The 25557-nt window shown below is 43.8% G+C and overlaps 1 protein-coding gene across 7 annotated transcripts in view; it reads left to right on the top strand.

Moving 5' to 3' along the window:
* The window catches only part of NAV2 (neuron navigator 2), a 710917-nt gene that overhangs the window by 506727 nt on the left and 178633 nt on the right, over positions 1-25557 (top strand). For all 7 annotated transcript variants that reach the window (XR_013994137.1, XM_081061904.1, XM_081061902.1 and 4 more), the window contains one exon: positions 5204-5361. Coding sequence is in view for 6 of the 7 variants with exons in the window: in XM_081061904.1 (XP_080918030.1) it covers positions 5204-5361 (158 nt within the window). In the remaining variant the exon portion in view is untranslated. The remainder of the gene's footprint in view (positions 1-5203; positions 5362-25557) is intronic.

Here is a 25557-nt window from a genome sequence, read left to right as displayed (position 1 = left end):
GGGTGGAAAGCCTCACCCTTGAACCTGGATGCAGAGAAGGGACTTACGGAGGGAGCTGGTAGAGGGAGGAAGGATTTCCATGAATTTCTGCCTTTGACCACTATTGTTGTTCTCTGTATCCCTGGTGAGCCCCACACATTTAGGTTCATTTTAGCTGCAGGAGGCGGAGAAGCATAGTGGCCGAGAATGCACCTTTGCAGTTAAACCTAGTTAAAGCCCATCTTTACCACTTACTGTTACCTGGGCAAATTATTTAGTCTCTGTGAGCCTGTGTTTCCTTATTGGTGAAATGGAGTAGTCCTGTCTCACAGTGCTATGTGGATTAAAAAAAGTCATGTCCAAGCCTTTCATAACCGACATGTAATCAGTATACCATAACTAGCAGATGTTGGTGTTTTGGGTTGATCTAGGCCAGGTAAGGCCACCAGGCCACTTCTAGCAAGAGTTGGTCTTTACATGGACCATCTTGTAGAGAGGAATCAGTGAGGCTGGTAGTTTGGCCCTCCAGGCAGATGCCATGGAGATGAGAGATTTAGCATCTAGTCATCTTGTCTGGCAAAACACATCTCTGATTACCTCCCCCGCCTCCCGCAGCCCTGAGCATGTGCACACAAGCTGCCATCCTTCCTGGGAGGGCCATCTTCTGCTCCCAGCCTTTGAAGTGGTTTTATGGGGGAAGCACGGCTTTCTTCCCATCAGCACGGACAGTGTGTGGAGCTGGGATGCAGTTGCAGGGCATGTGCCAGGAACCATAGCTTTACCGCCCTGCCTGCTGGGCTCTGCACATGTTGGAGAAATTGACCATGGCTCCAAGAGCAGCAGGATTTGTCTTCCTTCCGCCTCTTTGTTCCACCACGTCCCTTAAACTTAACTTTTTAAAAAAGCCACATGTGTACGTTTCAAAGAGCCCATCTGTGTCCTCTGTCATTTTGTAACGGCGTTTGGACATGGGATGATCTTCCAAAGAACTGTCGGAACCTTTTGGCGCTATAAATGATGTGGGATGTCAGTGACACAGGGTTGACCTCCAGGCTCCCCTCTCGCTGCGTTCCTTCAGTGAGGCAGGCGCCCTGGGCAGCATCTGCTGTGGTGCCTGCAGCTGTTGCACATGAGCAAGACCCAGCTCTTCAGCAAAGAGGGATTCTAATGGACAGACAGCAGCTCCTTCCAGGCTGGAGCTCGAGAGTAGCCGTCCTGATGCACAAGGATGTTACTAATCATGCACTTCCCAGGGTGAGCCAGAGGCCTTGGATCTGTGTCGCTATAAACTAGACAGTGCTCTGCTGTCCACTCTAGCTCTTGCTCTCAGCCTCACTAATTAATGCCTCGTGGCTGCAGGCAGGACCAGGTCCAAGATTCCTACTGACATACGAGGTCTTCCCTGCGTGGGCCCTGCCTGCTTCTATAGCCTCCTTTGCTCCCAATCTGTCCCCGAAGCCCCGGCACACATGTACCCGTCCTTGCTGTCCTCTACTTTGATACAGACTTCCCTCCCTCTGCATGACACCTCTGCCTCTCACCATGACTTTCTTCTTGCCCTCTAGGCACATTCCCATTCCATATGCCCCCTCTTTCTCTGGAGTCTCTTTCATTTGGAGCCTTTCCTGACCATCCCACCAACCCCCAAGGTTATCATTTTTTCCTTCTTGGAATTACTTCTGACCCTTGCATATTCTTTTCTCAATATGCATGTAACTTAGATGTCAGCTGGGTGGGGGGGCAATCGTCCCTTGAAGATCTGCATGAGATTGAGCTAGAAACTTGTGTTAGTCTGTTTGGGCTGCCATGACAAAATACCACGGACTGAGTGGCTTACAAACAACAGAAATGTATTGTTCACAGTTCTGGAGGCTGGAAATCCAAGATCAGGTTGCCAGCATGGGGGTTCTGGTGAGCACCCTCACCCAGGTGGCAGACTGCTGACTTCTCACTGTGTGCTCACGTGGCGGAAGGGGCAAGCTGGCTCTCTGGGGCCTCTGTTCTAAGGGGGGCCATGTAACAACCTTCTCACTTCTCAAAGGCCCCTTCTCCTAATACCATCACAGGGGTCATTAGGTTTCAACACAGGAATTTTGGGAAAACAGAGCTATTCAGCTCTGTTAGCAAACCCCTTCAATTTGTAGAAAGTCCAGAGCCCTCCCCATGATTGCTTAGGTATCTTAGGTTCTCACTGTCACCTTTGGCTTTGAAATCCTACAATCGAAGTCCTGTACTTAGAATTCAGTCTGAATTAATTCAGTATGTGAATTGACCCACCATCTCAGAGAATGTTTTGATTCCCTGATGGGGGGATCCAAACTAAGCCTGTTTCCTTACTTCCCACCCACCTCACTTCATTCATGGCCTTTGCACGTGAGGTGGACTTGCCGAAAATCTCAGAGGGATGGAAGAGGCTTACTTTGGAGCCAACATCTGACCAAACCCATTCACAACAGAACCCAAGTTTTAAAGCACATTGTTGACATGGATTCCCCCTGCAACTTGCAAGAAATTACTTAGTCTTCATCACGTTCTCCCATTTTGTCAAGTTCAGGGAGCTGCCTGACTAGGATGTAATGGTGATGAGCATAGAGGATAACATGTGTTGGCTTGAGCTTTGGTGACTTTTGGTGGCTAAGTATGCGTCAGCCATCTTTTATCTGCCATGTCAGCTGCCCTCAAGGCCTTCAAGAACTCAGGAGACGTGGCATAACTATGCAGCATTTGAAGGATATGCCACTCCCATCAAAGGAGCACCTCTAGGTCCGGATTCAGTGAAGAGAACCTGACTATGACTACCACGGGGAACCCTGTGCTGTCTTAGTTAATCCCAGACCAGGAACATTTCACTCTGCGGAGTGGCACGCACAATGGCGTCGAGGTACCCCACGTGTACAGTCTCAGTTAGTCACAGATACTTGCATGAAGCAGTGTCTCATCTGGAATGCTTCTTAGGGAGATGATAAGTCTTGTCTGTCTGACAAAGCCTATCTTGTCTCTTTGAAAATGTTGATCTCAGACTCTTACATGACTTTTGTCCAGCTCTCTTCTCATGCTTTAACCTAGATCCATGTATTTCCTTCCTTATTTGTCTGATTCTTTTTTGGTATCATAGCACGTTTTCTTTATGACAATGCCCAATTCTTTTACAAATCTGTGCTCAGCAGAAAGGATGGAAGGAGGAACCAATATGCAATGAGAACTTATAATAGGCCAGAAATTAATTCCCATTTCAAATTTACAACTATCTCATTGGGTAATTTATTACTATTCCAAATGTACAGATACGGAACATGAATGTTAGATTATAAGCCTGGTGCAATGTCACGTGTATGGAAAAGCCCATATTCCACCCGTGATACCGCACTGCCTCACAGAAGACCGGACTGCTTACCTAATTCAAGGTTGTCCCCATCCCGTCCAGTACTTTGATTTCTTGCCCTATGAAGGCGCTGCCGTTACAGAAACTCTGTGGTTCAGCCCCAGGTCAGGGCAGTGGGGGCTCCCCAGAAACTCTGAAAGGAATGCCTCTTTTTCCTCGCTTTTTGCTTCCCTGGTCTTTGCAAAGTCCCCACTGAAGCAGAATGCTGTGGCCTGGTTTACCCTGAGCCACTTCATACCGTTGCTGTGACATCATCTTGGAACAAGTTTGTAATGCGTTTCCCGGGCTATCTGGGCATAAGGACTCCTGCAGAGTCCAGCCCAAAAGTGCCGCAGGCCTGTATCTGCAGAAGCTCTGCCATTGGCTCTGCGTGCTCAGATACACAGCACTGACCTGGAGCACGTGCAGGAGGCAGCGTCCGAAGCAGAACTGAGAGGTGGCAAGGTGCCATTGCTGGGGCTCCATGATCGCTTGTGCTGGCCACGTCTCCCCAAACACAGACACTGGCACTGCTGGTCTTGCACCCTATGCCGTGCCTGTCTTTGTGGGGTAAATGAACAGAGGGGCAAATCCTCCTAGTGCAGTGGGAGGTGATGCCTTGTGGAGGGCAGAGCTCACCCCCTTCCTTCTCTCCTAGCTCCCAGTCAGGGAACTGGGCCAGCTTCTTAACTGTACAGATTTACAATCCTCTCACACCAGCTCATGTTCTCTGTTTACCCTACAGCCATCTTTCTTGCTTGGCCAACAAAAAAAAGTTTAAAGTGATTGCCTGCTTATGTCTCAAATGCTTCCAGACTGCACACTTTTTTGGTGCTTACAGATTTGCATGGAAGGAGAAGGCCGAAAGCTTTCTGAGCTGAAAATTCAGACATATCACTAGATCGAATGCTAGTCAGCTGAGGTTCTAGAGGCTTTTAAACACAGCTAAGTGGGTTTTAGCAGAAAGATATAGCTAAATATTTCATTTATTCATCTTTCATCTTTGATGATTGGAACTAGCCTGTGTAGTAGGCCCTGAACCAAAATTCTGACTTGGGGTCCTCCCCTTAACGCTTTGGGGAATGGGCCATAATATCTTTAGACACATTACAGAAAGTCTGCAGACTTCATTTCCCAAACCACCCAAAATGAGGTGTTTTATTTAAAGGCAGTGTGTGTCTTTAGGCTAACAGATTCCTGCTGGTTTTACCGAAAGAACATGATTTTATCCATCTACTGTGCAGAGAAGCTGGGCTTTCCTTCGACACCTGATGCCTTTGCAGACAGGTTGTCAGGTGTCGAAGGAAAATGTATGTCTGAAGAAGTTTCCCTCCGGGCCATACGTTTTCACTGCAGATGTGTTAGGTTCTGAGTGGTAGCAGTTCCCGTCTGATTTTTATAAATTGTCTTTTCTTGATACTTATATCTCTGGATTATGGCAAACACCGTTTTCAACACCTACCAGAAGAGACAGGCACACAAGGTAAACAGCTTAGCGTCTCAATGGGCCTTTATGTTCCATGCTTGATGGAGTTAGAGATAACATGGTTCAGCCCTACTGTGAAGTAAAAATAGTTCTCCAAGAGACAACAAGCAAGGTAAACTTCGTATTTTTAATCTGCAAGCATATTCAGATATTTTGCCTTCAAAATGTCTCTCTTTGCTCAAAGGAAAACGTTTTGCTGTTGGACTTTGGGGTCATTACTAGCGTAGTGGTTCCACTAACTCTTTTGATGATGGCAAAGCTCCACAGCGTCCTGAGTGGTTTCTTTTCCCTCCTGCATGGTGGCAATAGTTCCTTTTTTTGATGCACGCCTGTGCTCCTGAGACTGAGTCTATCACTCTGTTGGTTTTGCATTTTAGACTTCCGGGTCCTACCACAAGGGTATCCACTGCAGGCAGCGACACCAAGACACGCGGAGGGGCAGCCACTGCTAACAACCGCCGCAGCCAGAGCTTTAACAACTATGACAAGTCTAAACCAGTCACCTCCCCACCCCCACCAAGCAGCCACGAGAAAGGTGAGTCACCTTGGGGGTCCTTGTGTCACCTTCCTTATAGCAGACCCCGTTCCTTTGAGTGAGTGTAGTCGGGGGTGGGGTTGCAAATAGGGTGGTGGTAGTGGGTCACAGCGGCATAGCTGGCTGGCAGAAACGTTGTTAACGGACGCATCACTAAAGTGGGGGAAATATTGTGATATTCACAGTTGCCAGAAAGCATAGCTGTATTCGTCTGGGAGGGGCCTGGCAGGTACCTGGCTACAGATAGAAGCAATGTAGCATTTGCAATTTAAAAATAAATTTTCATAGAACTGGCTATATGTGGGGTAGGTGGTTTTCCAGAAATGCAAATTTCTTGGGGGCATGCATTTTGTGAGCTAATAAGCTTTTTACCCATCAGAAGTGATGTGGGGGAAATAAGGAACAAGTGAGTTTTCATCCTTTGAAAAAAGTCAGAAATATGGGTTGGCTAAAGGAAGATCTTGGCTACATATAAGGACAAGGCAACATTGCTCTTGGTGTTCTGCTGATGTAACTTTTGCCAAAAAAGGATATGATATTCCTACTATACGTAGCACTGAGCTTTTAGGATGGAGATCAAAGGTAGCCCTTTGATCAAAGGTAGCCAGTGGGGGCTCTTGCACAGAAGGCAGTGAAACCTTTGCTTGTTTCTGTCTGTGTCTTGTGAGACATTGGAGAAACTGAGGCAGCTGAGAAGATTCTTCAGTAAGAGGCAGAGCCCTCCTTCATTCCTCCCAGGCAAAGTGGTCTTGCGGGGATGTGCCCAGGTCTCTTGGAAGCATTTCCTACCTGGTGGTGGGAAGCTTCCTAGGGCTTGTCCTACATGTGACCCTCTTCTGCCCTGAGACCAAGAGAGCTGCCTTCTGCTCCCTAAAGGGCTCCAGGAGCCTGGGCAGCCCTCCTACTGGGAAGGAGATTAGAACCTCCCCCACCCACACCTCCAGCTCAGGATGACTTGGTTCAGTGGAGCTGGGACCCGCCCCCTCTGGAATACCAGAGGAAATATGAAGGAAATTTATGGAAGGTTGACACATACACACGACAGAAGGCTTTCCCATAACCAGGATGTCTCAACCAGTCAAGACTCTGTCATCCAGCCCTTGGCCTCTGCCTCAAGCAAACCATTTTTCTTTTTCTTCTCTTCCCGCCCCTTCCCCTCACCTCCTTTCATTTTCTTCACCATACCCAAGTGTGCTCTTTTAAAAAGTGTGTTTAAATTATAAAATAATGCATGCTTGTAAAATGGTAAGTATATATCAAATAAAAGTTCTCTTTTCTATGCTCCCAGAAGGATACTATTATAAACCGTCCTTTGAGTATCCTTCAGAACTTTCACAGTACATTTATATGTATAAAATATATATGTACGGAGGGTGCCAAAGAAATGTATACACATTTTAAGAAAGGAAAACCGTATTAAAATTGTAATAATATATACCGATAACAAAAGATGAACAAGTCACATTTGACTTCTGCAATTACAAGAGGTGCTCAAAGTGGTGACCATCAGCGTCCAGACACTTCTGATTATGGCAAACTACTGCTTGAGCAACGTGGACCAAAATGTCCACTTGTATACAACTTTTTGGCACCCCCAGTATGTGTGTGTATATGAAAAATATATAGAAAGGTTTTCGGTTTTTATATAAATGAGCTAAATTTGATTGAGTACCTACTATATGTCTCATTGAATTCACCCAAACAAGCTATGTTGATCCCCACTTTCTGTACTTGCTGAGATCACACCAGAAATAGTAAAAGGTGTAGTTGGAACTGAACAACTGTGGTAAAGGAACAGTGCAATTTTCATATTTCCGCCTCTTTTCTTCATGGTCCCTATATTCTCCCTTGAATATGATCTCGATTGCAGCTTATGACGTAGCCAGCTTACATGCAAAATATGGTACATGGTGAGGGAAGAGAAATAACTCAGCCACCTAGCTGTGTGTATGACACAATAGGTACTAGGTGCCTAAGACAGCATCCTTCACCTTGAGACATCTTGGCGAGAGACACATTCCAGATAAACTGCAGTTCAGCGTGGCTGGTGCAGTAGTTGAGGCCTGAATCACTTTCAGATGATGTCAAGGCCATGATGTCATCTCATGACTTGTCCTTCCTGGAAAGTTTCTTGTGAGTCAGGCCCTGATTGTGTTGTGGTCTGGCATTTCACTCAGGTGAAATTCACAAATCTTTATATGTGACATGTTGACCCAGGCATTCCACTTTTAGGAATTGATGTAATCACAGCACAAGTCAAATGAGAAATTCATTATTCTGTCAATAAATGAAAGAAATATTTCAACACTCAGTCCTAAATTTTAAAGGCATTAAGAGGAATGAAAGGACATTGTTACAGGTAATTTTTAAAAACCTCAGAGCACTTGATACTAGTGGGGAAATGCTCAAGGATTCCTCTTAAAATCATGTCCACAGACACAAGTCCCCACTTACCTTCATCACTGAATTTAGTTCTGATTATAGCAAATAGTCACCTGAGATAGGAAACAGAAGGAAAGTGATAGGTAATACTTCATAGCTGGAAAAAACCTGGGGATTTACCCAAAATTCATTAGCTCGTTCCATAAGGTGACCAAGTATACAGTTGATATAGAAAAACCGAAGTGTTCCTGTACAGCAACACAACCTGTTAATTGTCCTAAAGACGCTGAGCTCAGATTTTGCGGTTTGGAGCCTACGGATCCTTAGCCTCTAGGAAAACCTGCTAATTGTCGTCATGGCTCTCATGGTGACGTCCGCTTTTGGTTTCATCCCCTCACTCCTGCAGGCAACAGTCAGGCGGAGCCTCGCCTGGCCTGTGGGACGTGTCAGCGGGTTCCATTGTGAAACATCTGCTGAGAAATGGCCCGAGACTCCCGGCAGCTCTTCACTTCCTCTGTTGGCTCCTGGTAGCTCTGAGGCTTCAAACCAAAATCACAGATGTTCAATGAGAGGAATAGCTGTCTTTTCCAACATGTGTAACATTATCAGTTTTTGCCTCCTCCCTTTCCCTCACTTACATTCTCTGAAGGGGTTAACGCTGCCAGAAATCTAATATTAATTCATTTCTAAAGTGTTTGGTTCATCATATGAATTTGAAATGTTAGCATTCCTAGACTGAATTCTGCACATCTGGATGATGATTTCTTTTGAATGATACGGGTTTCTTCGTTTTATAGAAAGCATTTCTCTATTATATTTTCATTATGAAAAGCATCACATAAAAATTCAAACAAAACAGAAATTTGTTAAAAGAAAAAGAACCGTACATCATCCCAATTCCCATAAGTAGCTACTGCTTACCTCTTCATTTGTATTCTTCTGTATTTCTTCATGCATATCTTGTCACATTTTGATAGATAAGTTTTTCCCAATGTTTACTATTTGCCAGGTACTATTTTAAATGCTTTTTTGGGAATAATGTGTTTAATTCTTACAGGAGCTACGTACATATGCATATATACTCTCACACACATATGTTTATGACTTTTAGAATCTTATAAATAAAATAAAATCAAGGACAGCCATTTCATAAGTCATTCTCTCGTTATAATAGTTGCACAGTACTCTATTGTAGGAATTTATTTTAATCTTTTTAACCACTTTTAGATTGCTTCTAAGTTTTTAATATTATAAATAGCACTAAGATCAATGTCCTTATATGTCTTTTTTTGCATATATACAGCCATTTCAGGGCAATTGCTGCAATAAAGGGTATGCACATTTTACGGTTGCTCTTAGGTTTCCAAATTTTGCTCCCACAAGGTTATATTTCTATCTATAACTTATTTATAATTTCCATCAACAGTGTGTGAAACTGCTAGTTTTCCTATACACTTGACACTGCTTTTATTTTCATGCACTTGGGTAAAAAATACTGTCTTTAAAGTGAGGTAAATTATTTTAAGAAGCTGAAATCAAACAAGATCATCTGTTAAAAACTGGTCTTTTTTTATGACACTTTTCTGTGAGTGACCTTGGCATAGTACAGAAGTCTGGGGTTTTGAGATCAAGCTCTCGACTGGCTAATGTGACCTCCCTCAAGACACTTACTTTCTCCAGGCCTTAGTTTCCTATTCTGTAAAGTGAGTCTGAGATTGTCCATCACTAAGTCACTGTGAAGTGTGAATGAATTCTTCAGTTTTCACTGGCCATTTGGCCTTGTCTGAGGTGAGTACCATCTTTCTGGTAGGTTCTCTCCGTTGGTCTTTGTTCTGTGTCACTTCTTTCTTCTTTGTTCGCTCCTGTCCATCCTGGGCAGAAGACAAGAGCCAGCCATAGCTAGAGACAGAGGTTTACAGCCTTTAACGCTATGTCATGTCTAAGCAACACCGGGGCCATTAATTTAGAATCTCTATAAACTTGTCAGTTTGTGATTGGCGAACCAAGTTATTTGAGTTACTGATCGGGAGATGAACCCGTAAAGAAGTTGCCCAGGTCCTGCCATTCACCAGGATTCTGACATAAAATCACAGTTTAGACTAGATATAAGGGAATGAGTGGTTCAAGTCACTCAGAAAAGAGGTGGGAGTCCCTCTGTTTCTTTCTTGTTGTTGCCTTCATTGTTTTGTTCATTTGACACAATGGCTAGCATTGGACTTCTTACAGTGACAGAGAAAACTGAGACACACACTTTGCTTTCCGGGAACTCACAGCCTCAGGGCAGAGCTCTCATGTCCTATAATAGAGATATACTCAAAGTTGTGTGGCAAGAGATGAACTTACAGGAAGTCTGGGGGAGAACTTCAGAGAAGTGATGTCATTTGTGATGATTTCCATCTCCGGATTTTTATTGATAGAAAAAGGAAGGGAAGGCTGGGAAGGAATGACATCCTGCTGTTCTGGTCCAGGTGCTAATGTGAGACAGCGTCTGCTGGGGTCACTGTATTAATAAACCCTTGTCCTGTGGAGGCCCATAGAGTGGAAGATCATTTCATTGATGGGGTAGGGCCTCCTGAGTCATCAGGAGAACTCTGCTGTTCCAGAGCTTTTCTTCCGGGCCAGGGAGAGCTTGGGCACCTATCAATCATCTCTGGTTGGGAATCAGCTGGGAAGTCACCGGGACCCTCTAACCAGAAGCTATAATTGTCCGAGTGCTTACAAGCCAGCCTAGAGGTTTGAACCAGGGGGTACCTGTGAATTTGTAGAGGTCTCTGGAGGATCAGATGGAAATGGAACTCAGCGAACCATTAGGCCAGCTGTTGAGACGAGGCAGCCAGGATGAATCAGAAGCTATCGAACTTGGGGACCTCATATGGCATTGGAGGGAGAAAAAGAGAAGCCAAGAAAGTTTGAGTCTCTTGAGCCAGAATACAGTTATCTCAGGAGAAAAGGTTTAGGGCCCTGAAATTAAAGAGAAAGTATTTACCTCGAAGGCAGACAACCGAGTTTGAGTTGTGGCCTTGCCATTTCCCGGGCTTGTGTGTTTGGGCATCTGCTCAGGATTGCCCTCAGAAGACCATCCCCGGCCACACTTGGCATCACTCCACTTAGAAGAATCGAGGCATGAATCCCAGGTTGCTGGCAAGGCCATGCAGAGGCTTCTTTTCCATTGGAGTGGTCCTTGCAGCGGTGTATCCAGCAGTCCACACAGCCATCCAGATGCTGCCCCCTCCCGACAGCTCAGCTCTGAGGATACAAGACTTGCATAGAGCAGGTGCATGAGTCACCAGCTTAAAAGCCACATGCTCCTCAGGAGCCAGTATCTCATGTAACAACTCCATATGCATAATTTCCAGGGTTCCCACAAAGACAAGCCTCGATTAGTAGAGTCACAGCACTCAGAGACGTCCCAAATGATGGTGTCCCCCAAGAGGTATTTATACTTTAATTATAGCTTTTCCCAGTCCAGATGGGTTTAGCTATCCAGGGTCATTTTTACCATGAGCAATGTTGCTTAGTAACATAACTGACATTCTATCTTTATCAAGTTTCCAGGGGAACAGAGTTGCAAGGTTAACCCAAGGTCAAATTCTCATGCAGAAGGGAAAAGATTTTGTGAATCCTATTCCAACAGCGAACCCCCTCACCTCTCAGAGCTTCAGTTTATTTATCTGTGAAGTGGCAACAGGCTGCTCTACCATGAATGATGGGAGAAAGTTAGATGTAAAGCATTCTTTTTCATTTTTTGTATAGCCCAATTCAAATTTTCTGTCTTTGTCACCTTTCTTGGTTGTAGACATTTCCATGAAGGGTATGACTTGTTTCCTGATAGCTGTAGTTTATTGACATCATGGGTTTCATTTCCATGGCATGATGGAATTGCTAAGTTCTGATCTTTTAAAATAGTGTATCGTCAGTTAGTTTGCTGTCTGTTAACGGTACCCCTGCACAAGTGGGGGTGGGGTGGAGGTTAATGCCTCATGCCGTCAAGGCAGGTTTCATTTTTCTAGTTTGCATTTCATACTAGTTTCCCTTTGTTACTAATTATTGACATTGTCTAATTGAATAGACGAAAAGTCCCCAAACATATGGCACCTCTCTCTAAAATAATGCCTCAACAGTCACATTTTTCCTCTCCGACATAGTATACGCAGGTTGCCCATGTGTGATCTCAGAGGGAATAGGTCTGACATGGTTGGTCTCTGTTAAGTCTGAAGTCCCATGATCTAGTGAGATGGTAAATTCGAGACTCTAAACTGGTTTCTTGAGGTATGATTAATGGACCATTAACGTGAGCATCTCTTGAGGTAATTGCTGAAAAGACAAATCCCAAGGCTTTGCAAACCTAGTCCTTCTAATTCAGATTTCGATGTGAGAGCCTGGAAGTCGACGTTTTACAGCCTTGTCGTTCTTACAGGGCCCTATAGGTTGAGGATGCCGTGTCCTCGGCACAGAGGGGTGATCACGTGTAGAGCTGCCTCTCTGTGCCGAGGACATGGCATCCTCAGCCTCTCCTAGGTTGAGAACTCCTCTCCTAGGAGAGCTTCTTGGTCACCTTCATTTGAAAGGACAGGTTGCCCTCTACTTGCCCTTCAGTTCTCAGCACCACTTTATAGTGTGTTGTGTTGGGGAATGGAGATAAGGTAGCAGGACACCCATACTCATGCCTGGCATATAGCTGGAGCTCAAGAAACAGAAAACCATTGAAATTTGCATATACATTTTGTTGTATGTGTATTTAATTCATTCTCAAAACTGGCAGCTTATACTGGGTAGACTTTACTTGCATATATCTTCATATCTTCTTCGGGTTTCATTCTCTTGCTGCACTAATCTTTAGTGAAGTTCTTATTTTTTATTTATTTTTTATTTCAATGCTACCTTGTTTTATCTGGGAACATAGAGAAGGAAGTGTCCTTGCGGGGTCTAGAAGTAGTGGCAGAGGGAATACGATGCAAGGAGGTGCTTGCTCCGAGGGAGAAAGTCAGCTCACCCTTTCCCTGACTGAGAGTCGTCTTCTGGCTCTTTCTCTACTCAGCCCTTCAAGAGCTTGGTGTTACTTTATGAGCATGAGTGCTGCCCTGTTCAGAGGAAGAGTGAGCACTGGTGAATCAATATGAAGAAGAGCTAGAGTGTTGTGCCTTCCTTCCCATACTCCATCCTAGATTTTGTCCTTAACCTCTACCATTAAACTAAAGTCAAACGTGAAGGTGAAAGAATTTGTATCTGGTATAGTCTCTCTGGCCACCTTTGAAAACCATTTTCTTGATCTACTGTGTAATTCATAGGAGCTGTGAGAGGAGGAGACTCATCAATCCTTCTGATGTGTGAAACTAATAACCTTTAAAGCCAAAGCCATCCTTAGCTTGGAATATGAAGGATATAACCATGTTTGCTTTTCTCTAAATATGGATGTGTTTCAAAGCCAACCTGTCAGCTTAAGGTTCTGCTGTGTATATATCCATTCTCTAAAATACAATAAACCTGGCTCTTTATAACAGGAAGAATCAGAAGAGAAAATAAATCATTTAGGGAGATGAAATATATTTGATTAGTCGTGTGTCAGGAATAGAAAATGACTAGTTGATGTTTGTCTGATCTTCAGGTGATAAATCTCAGCATTTCTTTTGCTTCCATCTGCTGTGTGGAAAGCGTCACACATACATAAATTCAATTTAATTTCAAGGATCGTTGGTAGGGGAAAGTATTTATGTTTCTGGGTGCTCTCATAGTCATTTTTATCCAGGTGTCATCTGCAATCAGGGCTTAGTCATTGATTTAAATGTTCTTTTTAAAAAAATATTTTTCTTCTCCAAGTGAGGTATTTGACAGTGTTCATTAGCATGAGAAGATAAATACATTTTGGGATAAATGAAATTAACTTTTCTATGAGCACATGTGGCCCCAGAATCACGATGTAAAGTGTAAGAACAGGATACTGGTCAGAACGAGGGAGAGCTCCTGAACAATCAAACTCAAAATCTCTGTAGCTGCAACAACTCAACGGTCACTTCTTCTGAACACATGCATAGCTGCCTCCCTGAGCTGAACACATGGCATCCTCAGGCTTAAATGGACCTAATAGATAAAGTGCTAGTTTTTCAGCTGCAGCTTGCCTTTCGTGATTCTGTCAGTATGTGCATTTCATTAGGATACCAACGCATAGCCCATGGGCTAGGGAACCATCTTCTAATGAGGATGTCACAGGAGAGGTTACACTGAGAATATTCCTCCGCAAGATAATGATCCCAACACATCCACGTTGTCTCTGCTGCCCCCTACTGCCCAGGTTTTGTAACGTGTCTGATGAGAGCTTTGGTTTCCATCCTGGTTGGCATTCTGTTTGAGAAGATAAGTAGCTTCAGACTGTCCAAATGTTTTCTTCCAGACAGGGCCTCGCCACTTTTGTTTCCTCGATTTGGAAGAATGTATGTGGACTGAAGCAAACCCACATTGTGGGTGTGATTAGGTTCACGTGGCATGGTGGAAAGCTTTCTCTCCGGTGGGGAGGAAGTGACAGCAGGCCTGAGCTAAATCGGTCTTCACAAGGCCTTCCACCCCCTCCCTTCAGGGAGCTGCCAGCTGGGGGATTCAAATTCAGATTTAGCGAAAAGGATCTTTGAGGGCACGAGTTGATTTTTGCTACAAGAAAAGTTATACTAGACTTGGCTTTATTTTTAAGAGGCAGATAATTTCAACCAGGTTGTACAGTATGGAGTAAATGTATCTCTCCCTGCTTATTATACATTCATGTACTTGGAACTCAATCTGTCATCTATTCAGCACGTTACTGAGTGCCTTCTGTGTCGCAGCCATCGTCCTCGTCACTAAATATTCCAAAGTGAAAAAAGCAAATAATGATCTCTGCCATCTTGGAGCTTACAGTTTGGTGCAAGAGACGAATATTAACCAAAACAAATAATCTTACTACACCTTGTGATAACTGCTTAATAAGAAGGTTAGGTGTCACAGGGAGGAATTAAGAATGGGTGAAGTTAATTCTCTGGATTAGGTAGAACTCATCCGGGTGAGACCCAGAGACAATGTTTGCAGGGATCTGCTTGGCTCAGAACACCCATTTTCCCATGGTTAGAAACAAAGGGTGCTTTAGGAAATGGTTTTATGGAGAGAGATCAGTTTCATTTTAGAAATGAAAGTACATGTCCTGGGCCGGGTTCTTTTCCTTCTCTGGCTACAGAGGGTAAAAAAAAATAACAGGGAAGCAAACTTTGGTTTCATTTTTAACAAATAACTTTTTTTCACATTTGTCTTCTCATAGTTAAACAGACTGTCTTGGGAGTAGAGAGTTCCCTGACCCCCGAGGAATAGCCCAGAGGCTATATCATCACTTGCTGCAATTACTAGAGGTGGGGTTCCTTGTATTAGCAGGTCAGTTGGAATAGATATTCCCTAAGATCCCTTGCAAATATAGTATTTGATTATTTCAGGCCAAGGGTAGAGTTGGTGTGATTTTGGTTGATCCTGGAAAGTCCTGGTAATGACTTTTATCCCCCACAGGTTACCAGAGTTCCCAAAGCCTCACCTTTGGATTGGCTTTTTTGAAGGTCTTCATTCATTTCAAGACTGCACTTGATTCTCGAGGGTGCTGCATTTCATGCGCATGATGGCTTGTGTACAGTTTGTGATTACTTCTTTGACTCAATTCACATACTTAGGGAAGATTTCTCCCTTAACTTCAGATACGTTGCCTTGAACTTGCCAGGCTCTTGCTATGAAGCCATCTAAGATGCGACAAGCGAGGATTCCTGCTACATAGAAGTCATGGCTTCTGAGTGCGAAGTTATTCATGGCTGGTTTCAGCCATTTAACACTTGGTTCATTTCCTTGCCCTCTCCTGAGAAGACCCAGCTATATGTGTCTTCAGGCAGTTGTCCATGTAGAATTTTTTTTAAATAATTTTTATTTTTCAATTAAAATTGACATACAATGTTACTAGTTTCAGGTGCACAACATAGTAATTAGACATTTATATAACTTACCAAGTAATCACAGCAATAAATCTAATACCCATCTCACCCTATGCGTAGTTATTACAATATTATTGACTATATTCCCTATGCTATGCTTTACATTTCCATGACTATTTTGTAATTGCCAATTTGTACTTCTTAATCCCTACCCCTTTTTTACCCATGCCCGCCAACCTCCCTCCCGTCTGGCAAATGTTTTCTGTATCGATGAGTTTGTTTCTGTGTTGATTATTCATTTATCTTGTTCTTTAGATTCCACTATAAGTGAAATCACATGGCATTTGTGTTTCTCTGTCTGACCTACCCTACTCAGCATAATACCCTCTAGGTCCATCCATGCGGTTGCAGATGGCAAGATTTCATTCTTTTAGTATGGCTGAGTGATATTCCATTGTATATATGTACCACTTCTTTATCCATTGATGGGCACTCAGGTTGTCTCCATATCTTGGCCATTGTAAATAATGCTGCAATGAACATATGCAATGCCTATGTCCCTTTGAAGTAGTGTTCTGGGTTTCTTCAGATAAATACCCAGAAGTGGGATTACTGGGTCCTTCTGTATCTCTTATAGCCTTTGTTTTAAAGTCTGTTAGGTCTAGTATAAGCATTGCTGCTCAGCTTTTGTTTGTTTGTTTCCACTTTCATGAAATATCTTTATACCTTAACTTTTAGTCTGTGTGTCTTTCGATCTGAAGTGAATCTCTTATAAGCAGTATATGTAAGGGTCTTGTTTTCTTATCCATTCAGCCATCCTATGTCTTTTTTTTTTTTTTCATCCTATGTCTTTTGATTGGAGCATTTAATCCATTTACATTTCAAGTAATTATTGATAGATATGTAGTTATTATTTTGTTATTCATATTTTTGATCTCTTTTTCTTTTCTTCTTAAAGAAGTCTCTGTACCATTTCTTGTAATACTGGTTTGGTGGTGATAAATTCTTTTAGTTTTTTCTTGTCTGGGAGCCTGACACACCTCATCAGAGCCATCCTGTCAACCTATAGGCTTATGAGAAATAATAAATAGGTATTATTTAAAACCATAATCTTCAAACCTGTTACTGCTAGGAGATAGTAAATAATCATGAAACTCACGTGGGTTAACCTTTTCTGGACCCTCCAACCTTGATAAGGTTAGTGAAGAAGGTTCTGACTTCTATGTCCCCAGACCCTAAAAATGTATTATTTCTCACAAGCCTACAGGTTGACCAGATGGTTCTGATGAAGTGCTCCAGGCTCAGCTGGGCTTGCTGATTGGTTTTATGTCATCTGGGTGATCGCCTAGATGCTGGTCTTAGCTGCGACAACCCAGCTTTCTCTACCTGGTCTTTCATCCTCCAGCAGGCCAATCGAGGCTGTTGTCATGGTGGTGGATGAGTTCTAAGACGAGGCACTTCAGTTCTCTCTGCTTCGTTCTGTTGGCCAGTGCAAGTCACATGGCCTGCCCAGATGCATGAGGGTGGGAAACATTCTACCTATTGAGGGAGGTGCTGCAAAGTCACATTGCAAAGCATATGTGTTATCGAGAGGGGTGGAGACTTAAAGCTATTTTTGCAATTAATCTACCACGGTATATAAGTTTGACCCAATAAATATGTATTAATGGATTGATTTCACTTGTCAAGGTAATAGTTCATTTTCATTGCAGGTGCATGAAAAGGAGAATACTAAGCTCATAAAATGTAAGCTGAGACACACTTGTAGTTTCCTATAAGTATGGGAGTGTGTAAAAGCTCTCAGTAGGGAAGTGGCTGAAGCCTCCTTGGTTACTTCGGTCCCACAGAAGTTCTCTGACTAGCAGACACAGGCCATTCGCTGAGGGAATACAAGCCCTTCTTGCTTTGGCCAAGATAGGAATTACCTGTGAAAACAGCATCCTGCAATACAGGTCTGGTTCTGCTTAACTTAAGCTTGTTCTCAGGTCTCTGGGATCCTTGGTCCTCAGATAGCCAAGCTCCTCTGCTTTTTCTTTTCCATACTAATGGACACAAGTGGTCATGTAAAGAAGATGGTCTGAATGCCAGGCTGGGGTTCAGGACCCCAGGGTGTGGTCCCAGCAATTCCACTTGATGGCTGTGTGACTTTGATGGATTATTTAACATCTCTGAACTTACAATTCCTCAGCTCTAAAATGGAAATGAGCATAACACCACCCTCATATAGTTATTGTGAGGATGACATGAGATGAAACATATGGAAGAAAGCATTCTGAATTAGGTGTGTAATGTTTGTTGAACACATGAATTCATGAGTGTACAAAGTCAAAAATGACTGTAAGGGGCAGAGTAACCACAGCAGCGGAACTGAGAGCCCCAGAGTCAGTTCTCCCCTCCTGGGTCTTGTCGCAGATTAAAAGTCTAAAGCACCCACGCAACCCCCTCTTCTTGCTTAGCTATGTCTCTTGTGGATAAACCATGATGAAGGATATTTTCAAAAACCAAGGAACCAAGAAACACAGAGTGACCTTCACTAAAAGAACAGCTTATTAGCAAGTGAACGCTTATCAGAGCTTGGTAAATATTCATCCACCTGGTTATCTGTTGTTCCTGTATCTTAGAAATGTAACCTATTGATTCTTGAAATCCCCCTGTTGCCACTCGTTGAGGGGGACGGAATTCAAGATAAAAGTATTGATTTAGACAAGCAAACATATTGAAAGAAGCATTTATTAGATTGTCTTTCTTTAAAGAAAATAAATTGGTTCGTCTTTCTTTAAAAAAAATAAATTGACTACTAAAGTAGAAGAAAGAAGGTATATCTTTCAGCAGAGTTCTAAACAACAGGATATTAGCCAACTTAATTATATTCCTTTAAAACAACTTTTAAAGGTCTTGACTGATGATCTTTACACAGTGTTTTGGAACAAAGGACCCTTTGACTGGTAAAGGAATTTTTTCTGAATGTGGTTCCATTTTTCCTTTTGTTGCCCATCTTCCTTCAGTCTGGGCTCTCTGATCATCTTAATTCATCCAGACTCACAATTTGAAATAATCTGCTGACCCGCTCTTGGGAGCTGTTGACTGAAGTATCTTTGGACAAGAAGAGGAAAGGCATTTTAGCTGATCTAATGAACAGCTCAAGGAAAGGGGTGGAGTGCAGATGCGGGGTGAGGAGATTGCTGAGCTCCCTGCTGCCCGAGCTTGCCAAGATGCCATGGCTCTGGCCTTGGGGTGTGGGTCAGCCTGAGTGGTCATGTCTTGGCAATCGAAGTAGCCACTGCTGGCGGGAAACTGATCAGGACTGTTCAGTCTCATTACGGAGTCCCTCAGATCACCTTCTGGCATGAAACGCTTCAGAAATCATCAAAGGGCTGAGGTAGAGGCTGGATTCCTTGAAGTGCTTCCAAAGGCTTTGGCATATCTGCCTTTTGGATGAGCTTAACTAAACAGAAAGCTTTTCAGGTCCAGGGCAGTGGGGGTGGGGAGGCCCCTGGCACTAAGAGGAACACTGGGATGGGGGTGGGAAGGGTCGGAGGAGGGAGCTGGCTCCAACTGGCCCACCACTCACTCTCTCCCCTCCCTCCCTCCCCCGCTCCTCCCTGGAGCTGTTCCTGGCTCACTCTTCATCTCTGAGGGTAATTTCCAAACACCAAAAGGAGTGGAAAGTGGGTCTGTGTTAATCCGCAGATGCCTCTGTGTCCTGAGGATCAGCTGTCCAGTAGAACTTTCTGCAGGGATGGCAGTACTCTAATATCCGTACTGTCTAACATGGTAGCCACGAGCTCTTTTGGCTGGTGGGCACTGGACATGTGGCTGGTGAGAATGAGGGGCTGGGTTTTTTAATACAGTCAATGTTAATTAGTTTAAATGGCTACATGTGGCTAGTGGCTACAGTATTTGACAGCCTGGCTCTGGATGATAGTTCAGTGAGCAAGCAGAAGGTCTGCGGCTAAAGTCTGCCATTACAAAATGGCTTCATTGTCACGAAAGACCAAATATTATGAGTCCCTTTATATGACGTGCCCAGATTAGGCAAATCTCTAGTGACAGAAAGTAGATTAGTGGTTGCCAGTGGTAAGTGGGGGTAGAGCGCGGCATGAGGAGTGACTACTAATAGCTACAGAGCTTCCTTTTGCTTTAATGTTTTAAAATTAGATTATGGTGATGGTTGCACTAAAACCATTGAATTATACACTTTCTATGGGTGAATGTTACAGGACGTGAATTATAACTCAGAGTGGTTTTAAAAATGGTTTACTTTCGTGCCATATTCAAGTCAGTGTTCTGACCTGAGCTCTGCCCCGACCCATATGTTCCCTGTTAAGTCTGCACCTCATTTTCCCCTCGATAAAATGAAGGTAGTGCCTTTGCTTCAAGGGTAGCAAATAAGAAAAGTTCTGGTCTTCCTTTCCCTTTATCGATTTAATTTTAAGCTGGTTCCGATGGGATGGTCCCTGGCATAGAGAATGCACACCGTCTTCCGGGAACTCAGTTCCAGGACAGCCCCAGTCAATAAGTAGAGCTTTGAGGCAGGTAATGGACTGTTCATTTCCTCTGGAACCACAGTGTTGAGAGCCTTTGGTACCAGTCTGGGAATTTTAAGGAGCAGCTGAGATATTTATCTTTCTGTCTTTGATCCAGATGAAAACAGGTTGTAACTTTGAGTTGTCAGTTGAGCTAATGCACAGAAACAGCTCTCCTCCATACCCTCAGCAAGCAGATTCCTAGGGGGCAAGGAGGTGATTCCTGGTTGTAAAACGTCTAGTCTGCCATTTTTCCCATGGTTTGTGGTTAGGGGATCCTGTGGGATCAGGAGCAGGCTTGAGCTGGTCTTTTCCTTCTCCCACTTCTCTTAGGGGCTTTAGGAAAACAAAGGCCTGTCAAAGGATCACTCACAAGTCAGTGACATCAGGAAGCAATGGCTACCATCATTTCTTCTTCATCACTATCATAAAGCCTTCCAAGTGTGTCAACAAGCAGAAGTTATAAACCTGCGCGCCTTATAAATAACTTCAGGGCCTACTTTCAATGTAGGGAAGGTGACGGGCTATGACCAGGAAGGGACGTTGTTCCAGTGATCATGAGGATAATGGGAATGGGAACTGCTGGCTGTGGAGGAATCCTTATGTGCCTGGGGGCGTTTTAGGTGCTTTGTGTGCACAGCCTCATATAATCCTTCATGCCATGACCAGGGGGCATTAGTAGTGTCTTCTCCATTTTACAGATAGAAAAACTAAGGCTCAGAGTGGTAAAATAAGTTACCAATGTCCTACAGCTGCCAAGGGCCCGTCAGAGTTGAGATTTGAACTAGAATCTGCGTGATTCCAAAACTGGAGTTTTGCTTTTAACCATCATACTATCACAGGAGCTAAGTTTGACTAAATCTCTAATCATTGCACCCCTCTTTTGTGTCGGGTGCTGTACAAATTGCTGGAGATGCAGCCAATGAACAAAACCAGCAAATGGCACGTTAGCGGTCAATTAACTGCACAGAAGAAGGAAAGAGTATTCTAGATAGAGGGAACATGCCCAAACACTAGGGAATGGAAGAGAGCATGGCATAATGAAGGAAATGAAAATTGAGTGTGTGCATGTGTCTAAAGCAGGCAAAACGACTTTCTCAAGTCTACCCAGCAAATCAGTGCTAACTATGCATTCTCTAAGGGCAGGTCACATTTTGTCATGTTCAGTAAATCCTTGTTGAAAGAACAGATGGTGGCCAAAATGGAATTAGAGCCCACGTTTCTTCAGTCTAGTTAGTGTTCAGCCTAGTCGCCTCATTGTGAAAACTCTTAGACAGTTCTACCCTGGTCTTGGACAGTGGATGAATGTGATGGTGATTTATAATAAATACATAGTGTTTGGTCTTCATCCCCGTTTCTGGCACAGGGCTCCTAAACCCCTTGTAATTTCCTGATAGTGCCATAGAGGAGTCTTTTGTTGTATTAAAGACTTTTGGAAGGCATCTAAGTATGGGAACTGGATGCCAGTGGAACCAACCTTGTGATTAGACAGTTGGAACTTTCAGTCCCACCCCTTCCCTGGTTTCTGGGGAGGCGAGAGGGGCTGGAGACTGTGTTCAATATCAATGGCCAATGTTTTAATCACTCATGCCTATGTAATAAAGCCTTCATAAAAACCGAAAAGGACTGGGTTCAAAGCGCTTCCTGGATGGTGAACATGTGGAGATACGGGGAGCGTGCCCACGACACGGAAGCTCCGTGCTCCTTCTCCCCACACCTTGCCCTCTGCATCTATTCCATCTGGCTGTTCTTTTTTTAATAAACTGGTCATCTAGTAAGTACAATATTTCTCTGAGTTCCGTGTGTCACTCTAGCAAGTTAATTGAACTCAAGGAGAGAGTTGTGGGAACCTCCAATACGTAGCCGGTCAGTCAGAAGCACAGGTGACAACCTGGGTTTGTGACTGGCATCAGGTAGTATCAGAAGTGAGCTGAATTATAGGATACCCAGCTGGTGATGGAGAATTGCTTGGATATGTAAGGAACACCCCCTCCTCCTCCCCCCACACACCTTGGAATTGGTGCTGGAATACTTTTAATGAACTAGTTTGCCCACACAGACTAGTGAGAACAGCAATTGATTTTCACAGCACTGTGGAGTGAGAAATCCCAGCCTGGGGCCAGAGCTGCAGCAGGAGTGGAGACTCACAAAGTTGTGCCCAAGGAGCTTTGCTGACCTGGTGGTGGGCTTACCGTAAAAGGGAAGGACCATCACGATCCAATGACAGGTTTATTTGTGGATACAGGGAAGCTGACAGAATTCTGGTGATGAAGTCCTGGGCCAGCTAAACCCCAGGAAGTTCCAATGTCTCTTAGCAAAAGGCAGCTCTGCCTTTGCGAGCACATGTGATAACTTCTACAGCCACTGTGGCCATCACTGAGATGATGGGTTGTCCGGATGTCATCACTGAGCTTCTGCTAGGGTACATCGCTACCCAGTAACTTCTTTGGGGGCTCGCATTGTAATTTTTAAGCAAAATGTCTGTTTGGTAATAATTCCTTAACATCATCTCATTAAATAAAGATGAGTGAACTCTCAAAAACAGGATGGGCTAAGGCCAGTGGTTTTGAAATAGAAAAAGTAGAAATGGAATTTAGATCTGGACCTTAGGACATTTTCCCCCTTCACTTGAATAAAAAATGCAACCAAAAAAAATAATTCCCATGCCTCTCTTTATCTCTCGAAAAAGTCTGCTCTGCTTTCAAACACTCACAGCTTTGAGCATATGTTTATATTCCACCTAATCACCTTTGGGCTTTAATGTCTGCTGCTGGTTTCTAAAATGTTAATTAAACGAAACAGAAAAGACGTGTTTAAATGTAATATTTTAGAATGCCTCTTTATCCACCCCACGAGACTGGTCACTGCTGATGGTGGTATCCCCAGAACCCGTCATAGAATAGACATTCATTAAAGGAATAACTGCGTCCTTCAGAAACCATTTCAAATGCCCATCTTCGTGAAGACCATTCCATTAGTTTAACTGGAAATCCTTGCCCTTGAGAGCTTGGCCCTGTGAGTGTCTATTCCTAACTCTGGAGTAATTTTCTTAGGGACCCCGATTGTGTCTCATTTCTCTCTGTACCCTGTCTGCCCCTCCAAGGAGCATCACTTGGTACATTTGCTCATCCAGTATGTTTTTGCGTCCAGATTAAACAGACACTTTCAGTGCATAGTTTTACAAAAGGCAGGGACAGGGCATGTAATCTGAGTTGTCCAGGGGAACCCATGCATTCCTGGCTGCTATTTTAAGACTCGCCTCCAAATTGATATCCTTCAGGTTTATTTGGTTTAAGTCCTGCTCTGGAAGTCAGCTTGTTTCTGTGCATCAGAGTTGTCAGGAAAGCAGCTCCTCCAGTATTCTGGCCGGACAGCTGCAGAATAGCTGGCATTTTTCTTTCCCTCACTGTGTATTGACAGCAGGTTTGAATCACTCTGCCCTGTTTTCTGTAACATAACCAGGCCAGAAATCATTTGAAAAACATTTAGGATGCTTCATTTGATCTTCTTTTCAATGAGAGGGAGGCATCGCCTTAGAACATTTTGTATTTTTGTGTTTCGAGATTTATTAAAAACATACCTCCTTTTCTGCCCTTCCTATTTCCTGACAATCAGCATGGGTGTGGGGGAATCCTTTCACAGTCAGGAATATCCCATCAGCCCGCTGCTTCCACCCACACCCTTGGAAATTCTTGGAGAAGTCTGTCCCCTCATTCCTTTGCTGCTGGCGACCCCAGTTGGGTCTTCTCTTCCTGTCAGCTGGGTCTCTGGCTGGCTTTCTTAAGCTCATGCAAATCCCTGGCAGAGCTTTTGCCCTTCCTACAGAGAGGGTCAGAAAACCTCCCAATGATAAGCTAGTGAAATGTGAAAATTTAGCCAGAGCTGCCTATGTGTGCTCTTGCCTGGACACAAGCCAAGGTTGTGCCTGTCTTTCCCCGAGAGAAGGACTGAGGCACAAAGAGGGAGGCAGACAGCCCCAGCTCTAGTTCCAGATCTGCTACCAATTTCAGGAATGAATGACCTTGAGCGGTAAACGTGCTCTCTGGGCCTTGGCATCCTCCTCTTTCAGGAGGGGCATCACACTAGCTGCCCTGAGCGCTTCCTTTCAGCCCTCATGTACCTTGATCGCATGATGGCCCCCTGATGCAGTGTGCCCACCTCTACAGCTTTCTTATCCCTTTGCCTTCCTTCCCCTCTCATAGGTATTGCCTAGTCCCCAAAAGCTAGTATAACTCGAGATAAAACTTTTTCTTGTCAAAGACAAAACAAGGACGTAACCCATGGAAACTACCTTTAACGTAGATACCAGCTGTGGACTCACTGAGCTTGTACCAGTGCATGAGAGCCAATTTTAAAATTTTGGGGAGTTTCTGAAGACTGTTGATGTCACAGTGGTAACTTAAAATCTGCCATGGCGGGAGTATTTACACCAGAGAAAACAGCAGACGCTCTAAATCAGAACTTCTTTAGCCCCCTTCAGAGTCTGTTAGATATTCACCAGCCTTGCCAATGAAATTCAGATGAAATTCATCTGCCAACTCACAGATGGAAGGAGACCCAGTGTCTTTCCTAATCTTTCTGTGTAGCTTATTGTGTTTCATTGGGGTGAGGGTGGGATTACATTGCTGTTGGTGAGTATTTGTTCCTAGTTCCTGTTTTGCTGAAATACTTGACCTTGTAGACCATGTATCTTACTATCTTATGTGCAATATTCCTCTCTCACCCATTGGAACTGCCCAAATTCATTCTCTTCTCAAAAAAATGACTTTGAGCATAGTAGATTTTTCCTGAAGGCTTAGGGCCTTGGAGGGGTTACAGTGTTGCAATACAACTTAAAATGGAATAGTGGAGGTTTCTGTTCTTAAAAGTCTTCAGCTTCCCTGCCACTGGGAATTTCTCAGTGGCCACCTTTTGTTGTGTTTCTAAGAGTCCAGCTTCCCACTGTATTGTGCAGTGTTCTCCTCTCCTTCTCCCTTTCTTATGTAGACCAATTTATCTCTGTTTTCTTGTCTCCTTACAGACCACGCCGCCACGGCCTCATCGTCCACTCTTGGAGTGGCCAATATCCAAGGTCTTTCCTAAACAAAGCTTCTAGAGTAGCCCTGATGCCAGCTGTTAAAATCATATTGATTTTTTCACATTCCTCCATCTCTGAAGCTTGGTAGCTGACTACCTCCACTTAATAACTCATTTGAACTCAAAGATGGTACATTGCTTTGTGTATCATTCCCTGCATGTTGACTTTCTACCAGCCCTCATAATGGTTTTGTGGAGTCCATCAGGGGCTTAGGTTTCGGTGGGCGGGAGGATCCCCAATTAGAAGTTATCTGATTTTCATAAAGAAGAAAATGACTTTTGTT

Source organism: Rhinolophus hipposideros, assembly GCF_964194185.1.
Source record: "Rhinolophus hipposideros genome assembly, chromosome: 10".
Classification (NCBI taxonomy): domain Eukaryota; kingdom Metazoa; phylum Chordata; class Mammalia; order Chiroptera; family Rhinolophidae; genus Rhinolophus; species Rhinolophus hipposideros.
Note: the sequence above shows the minus strand (reverse complement) of the source record. Positions and strands in the feature narration are given on the sequence as shown.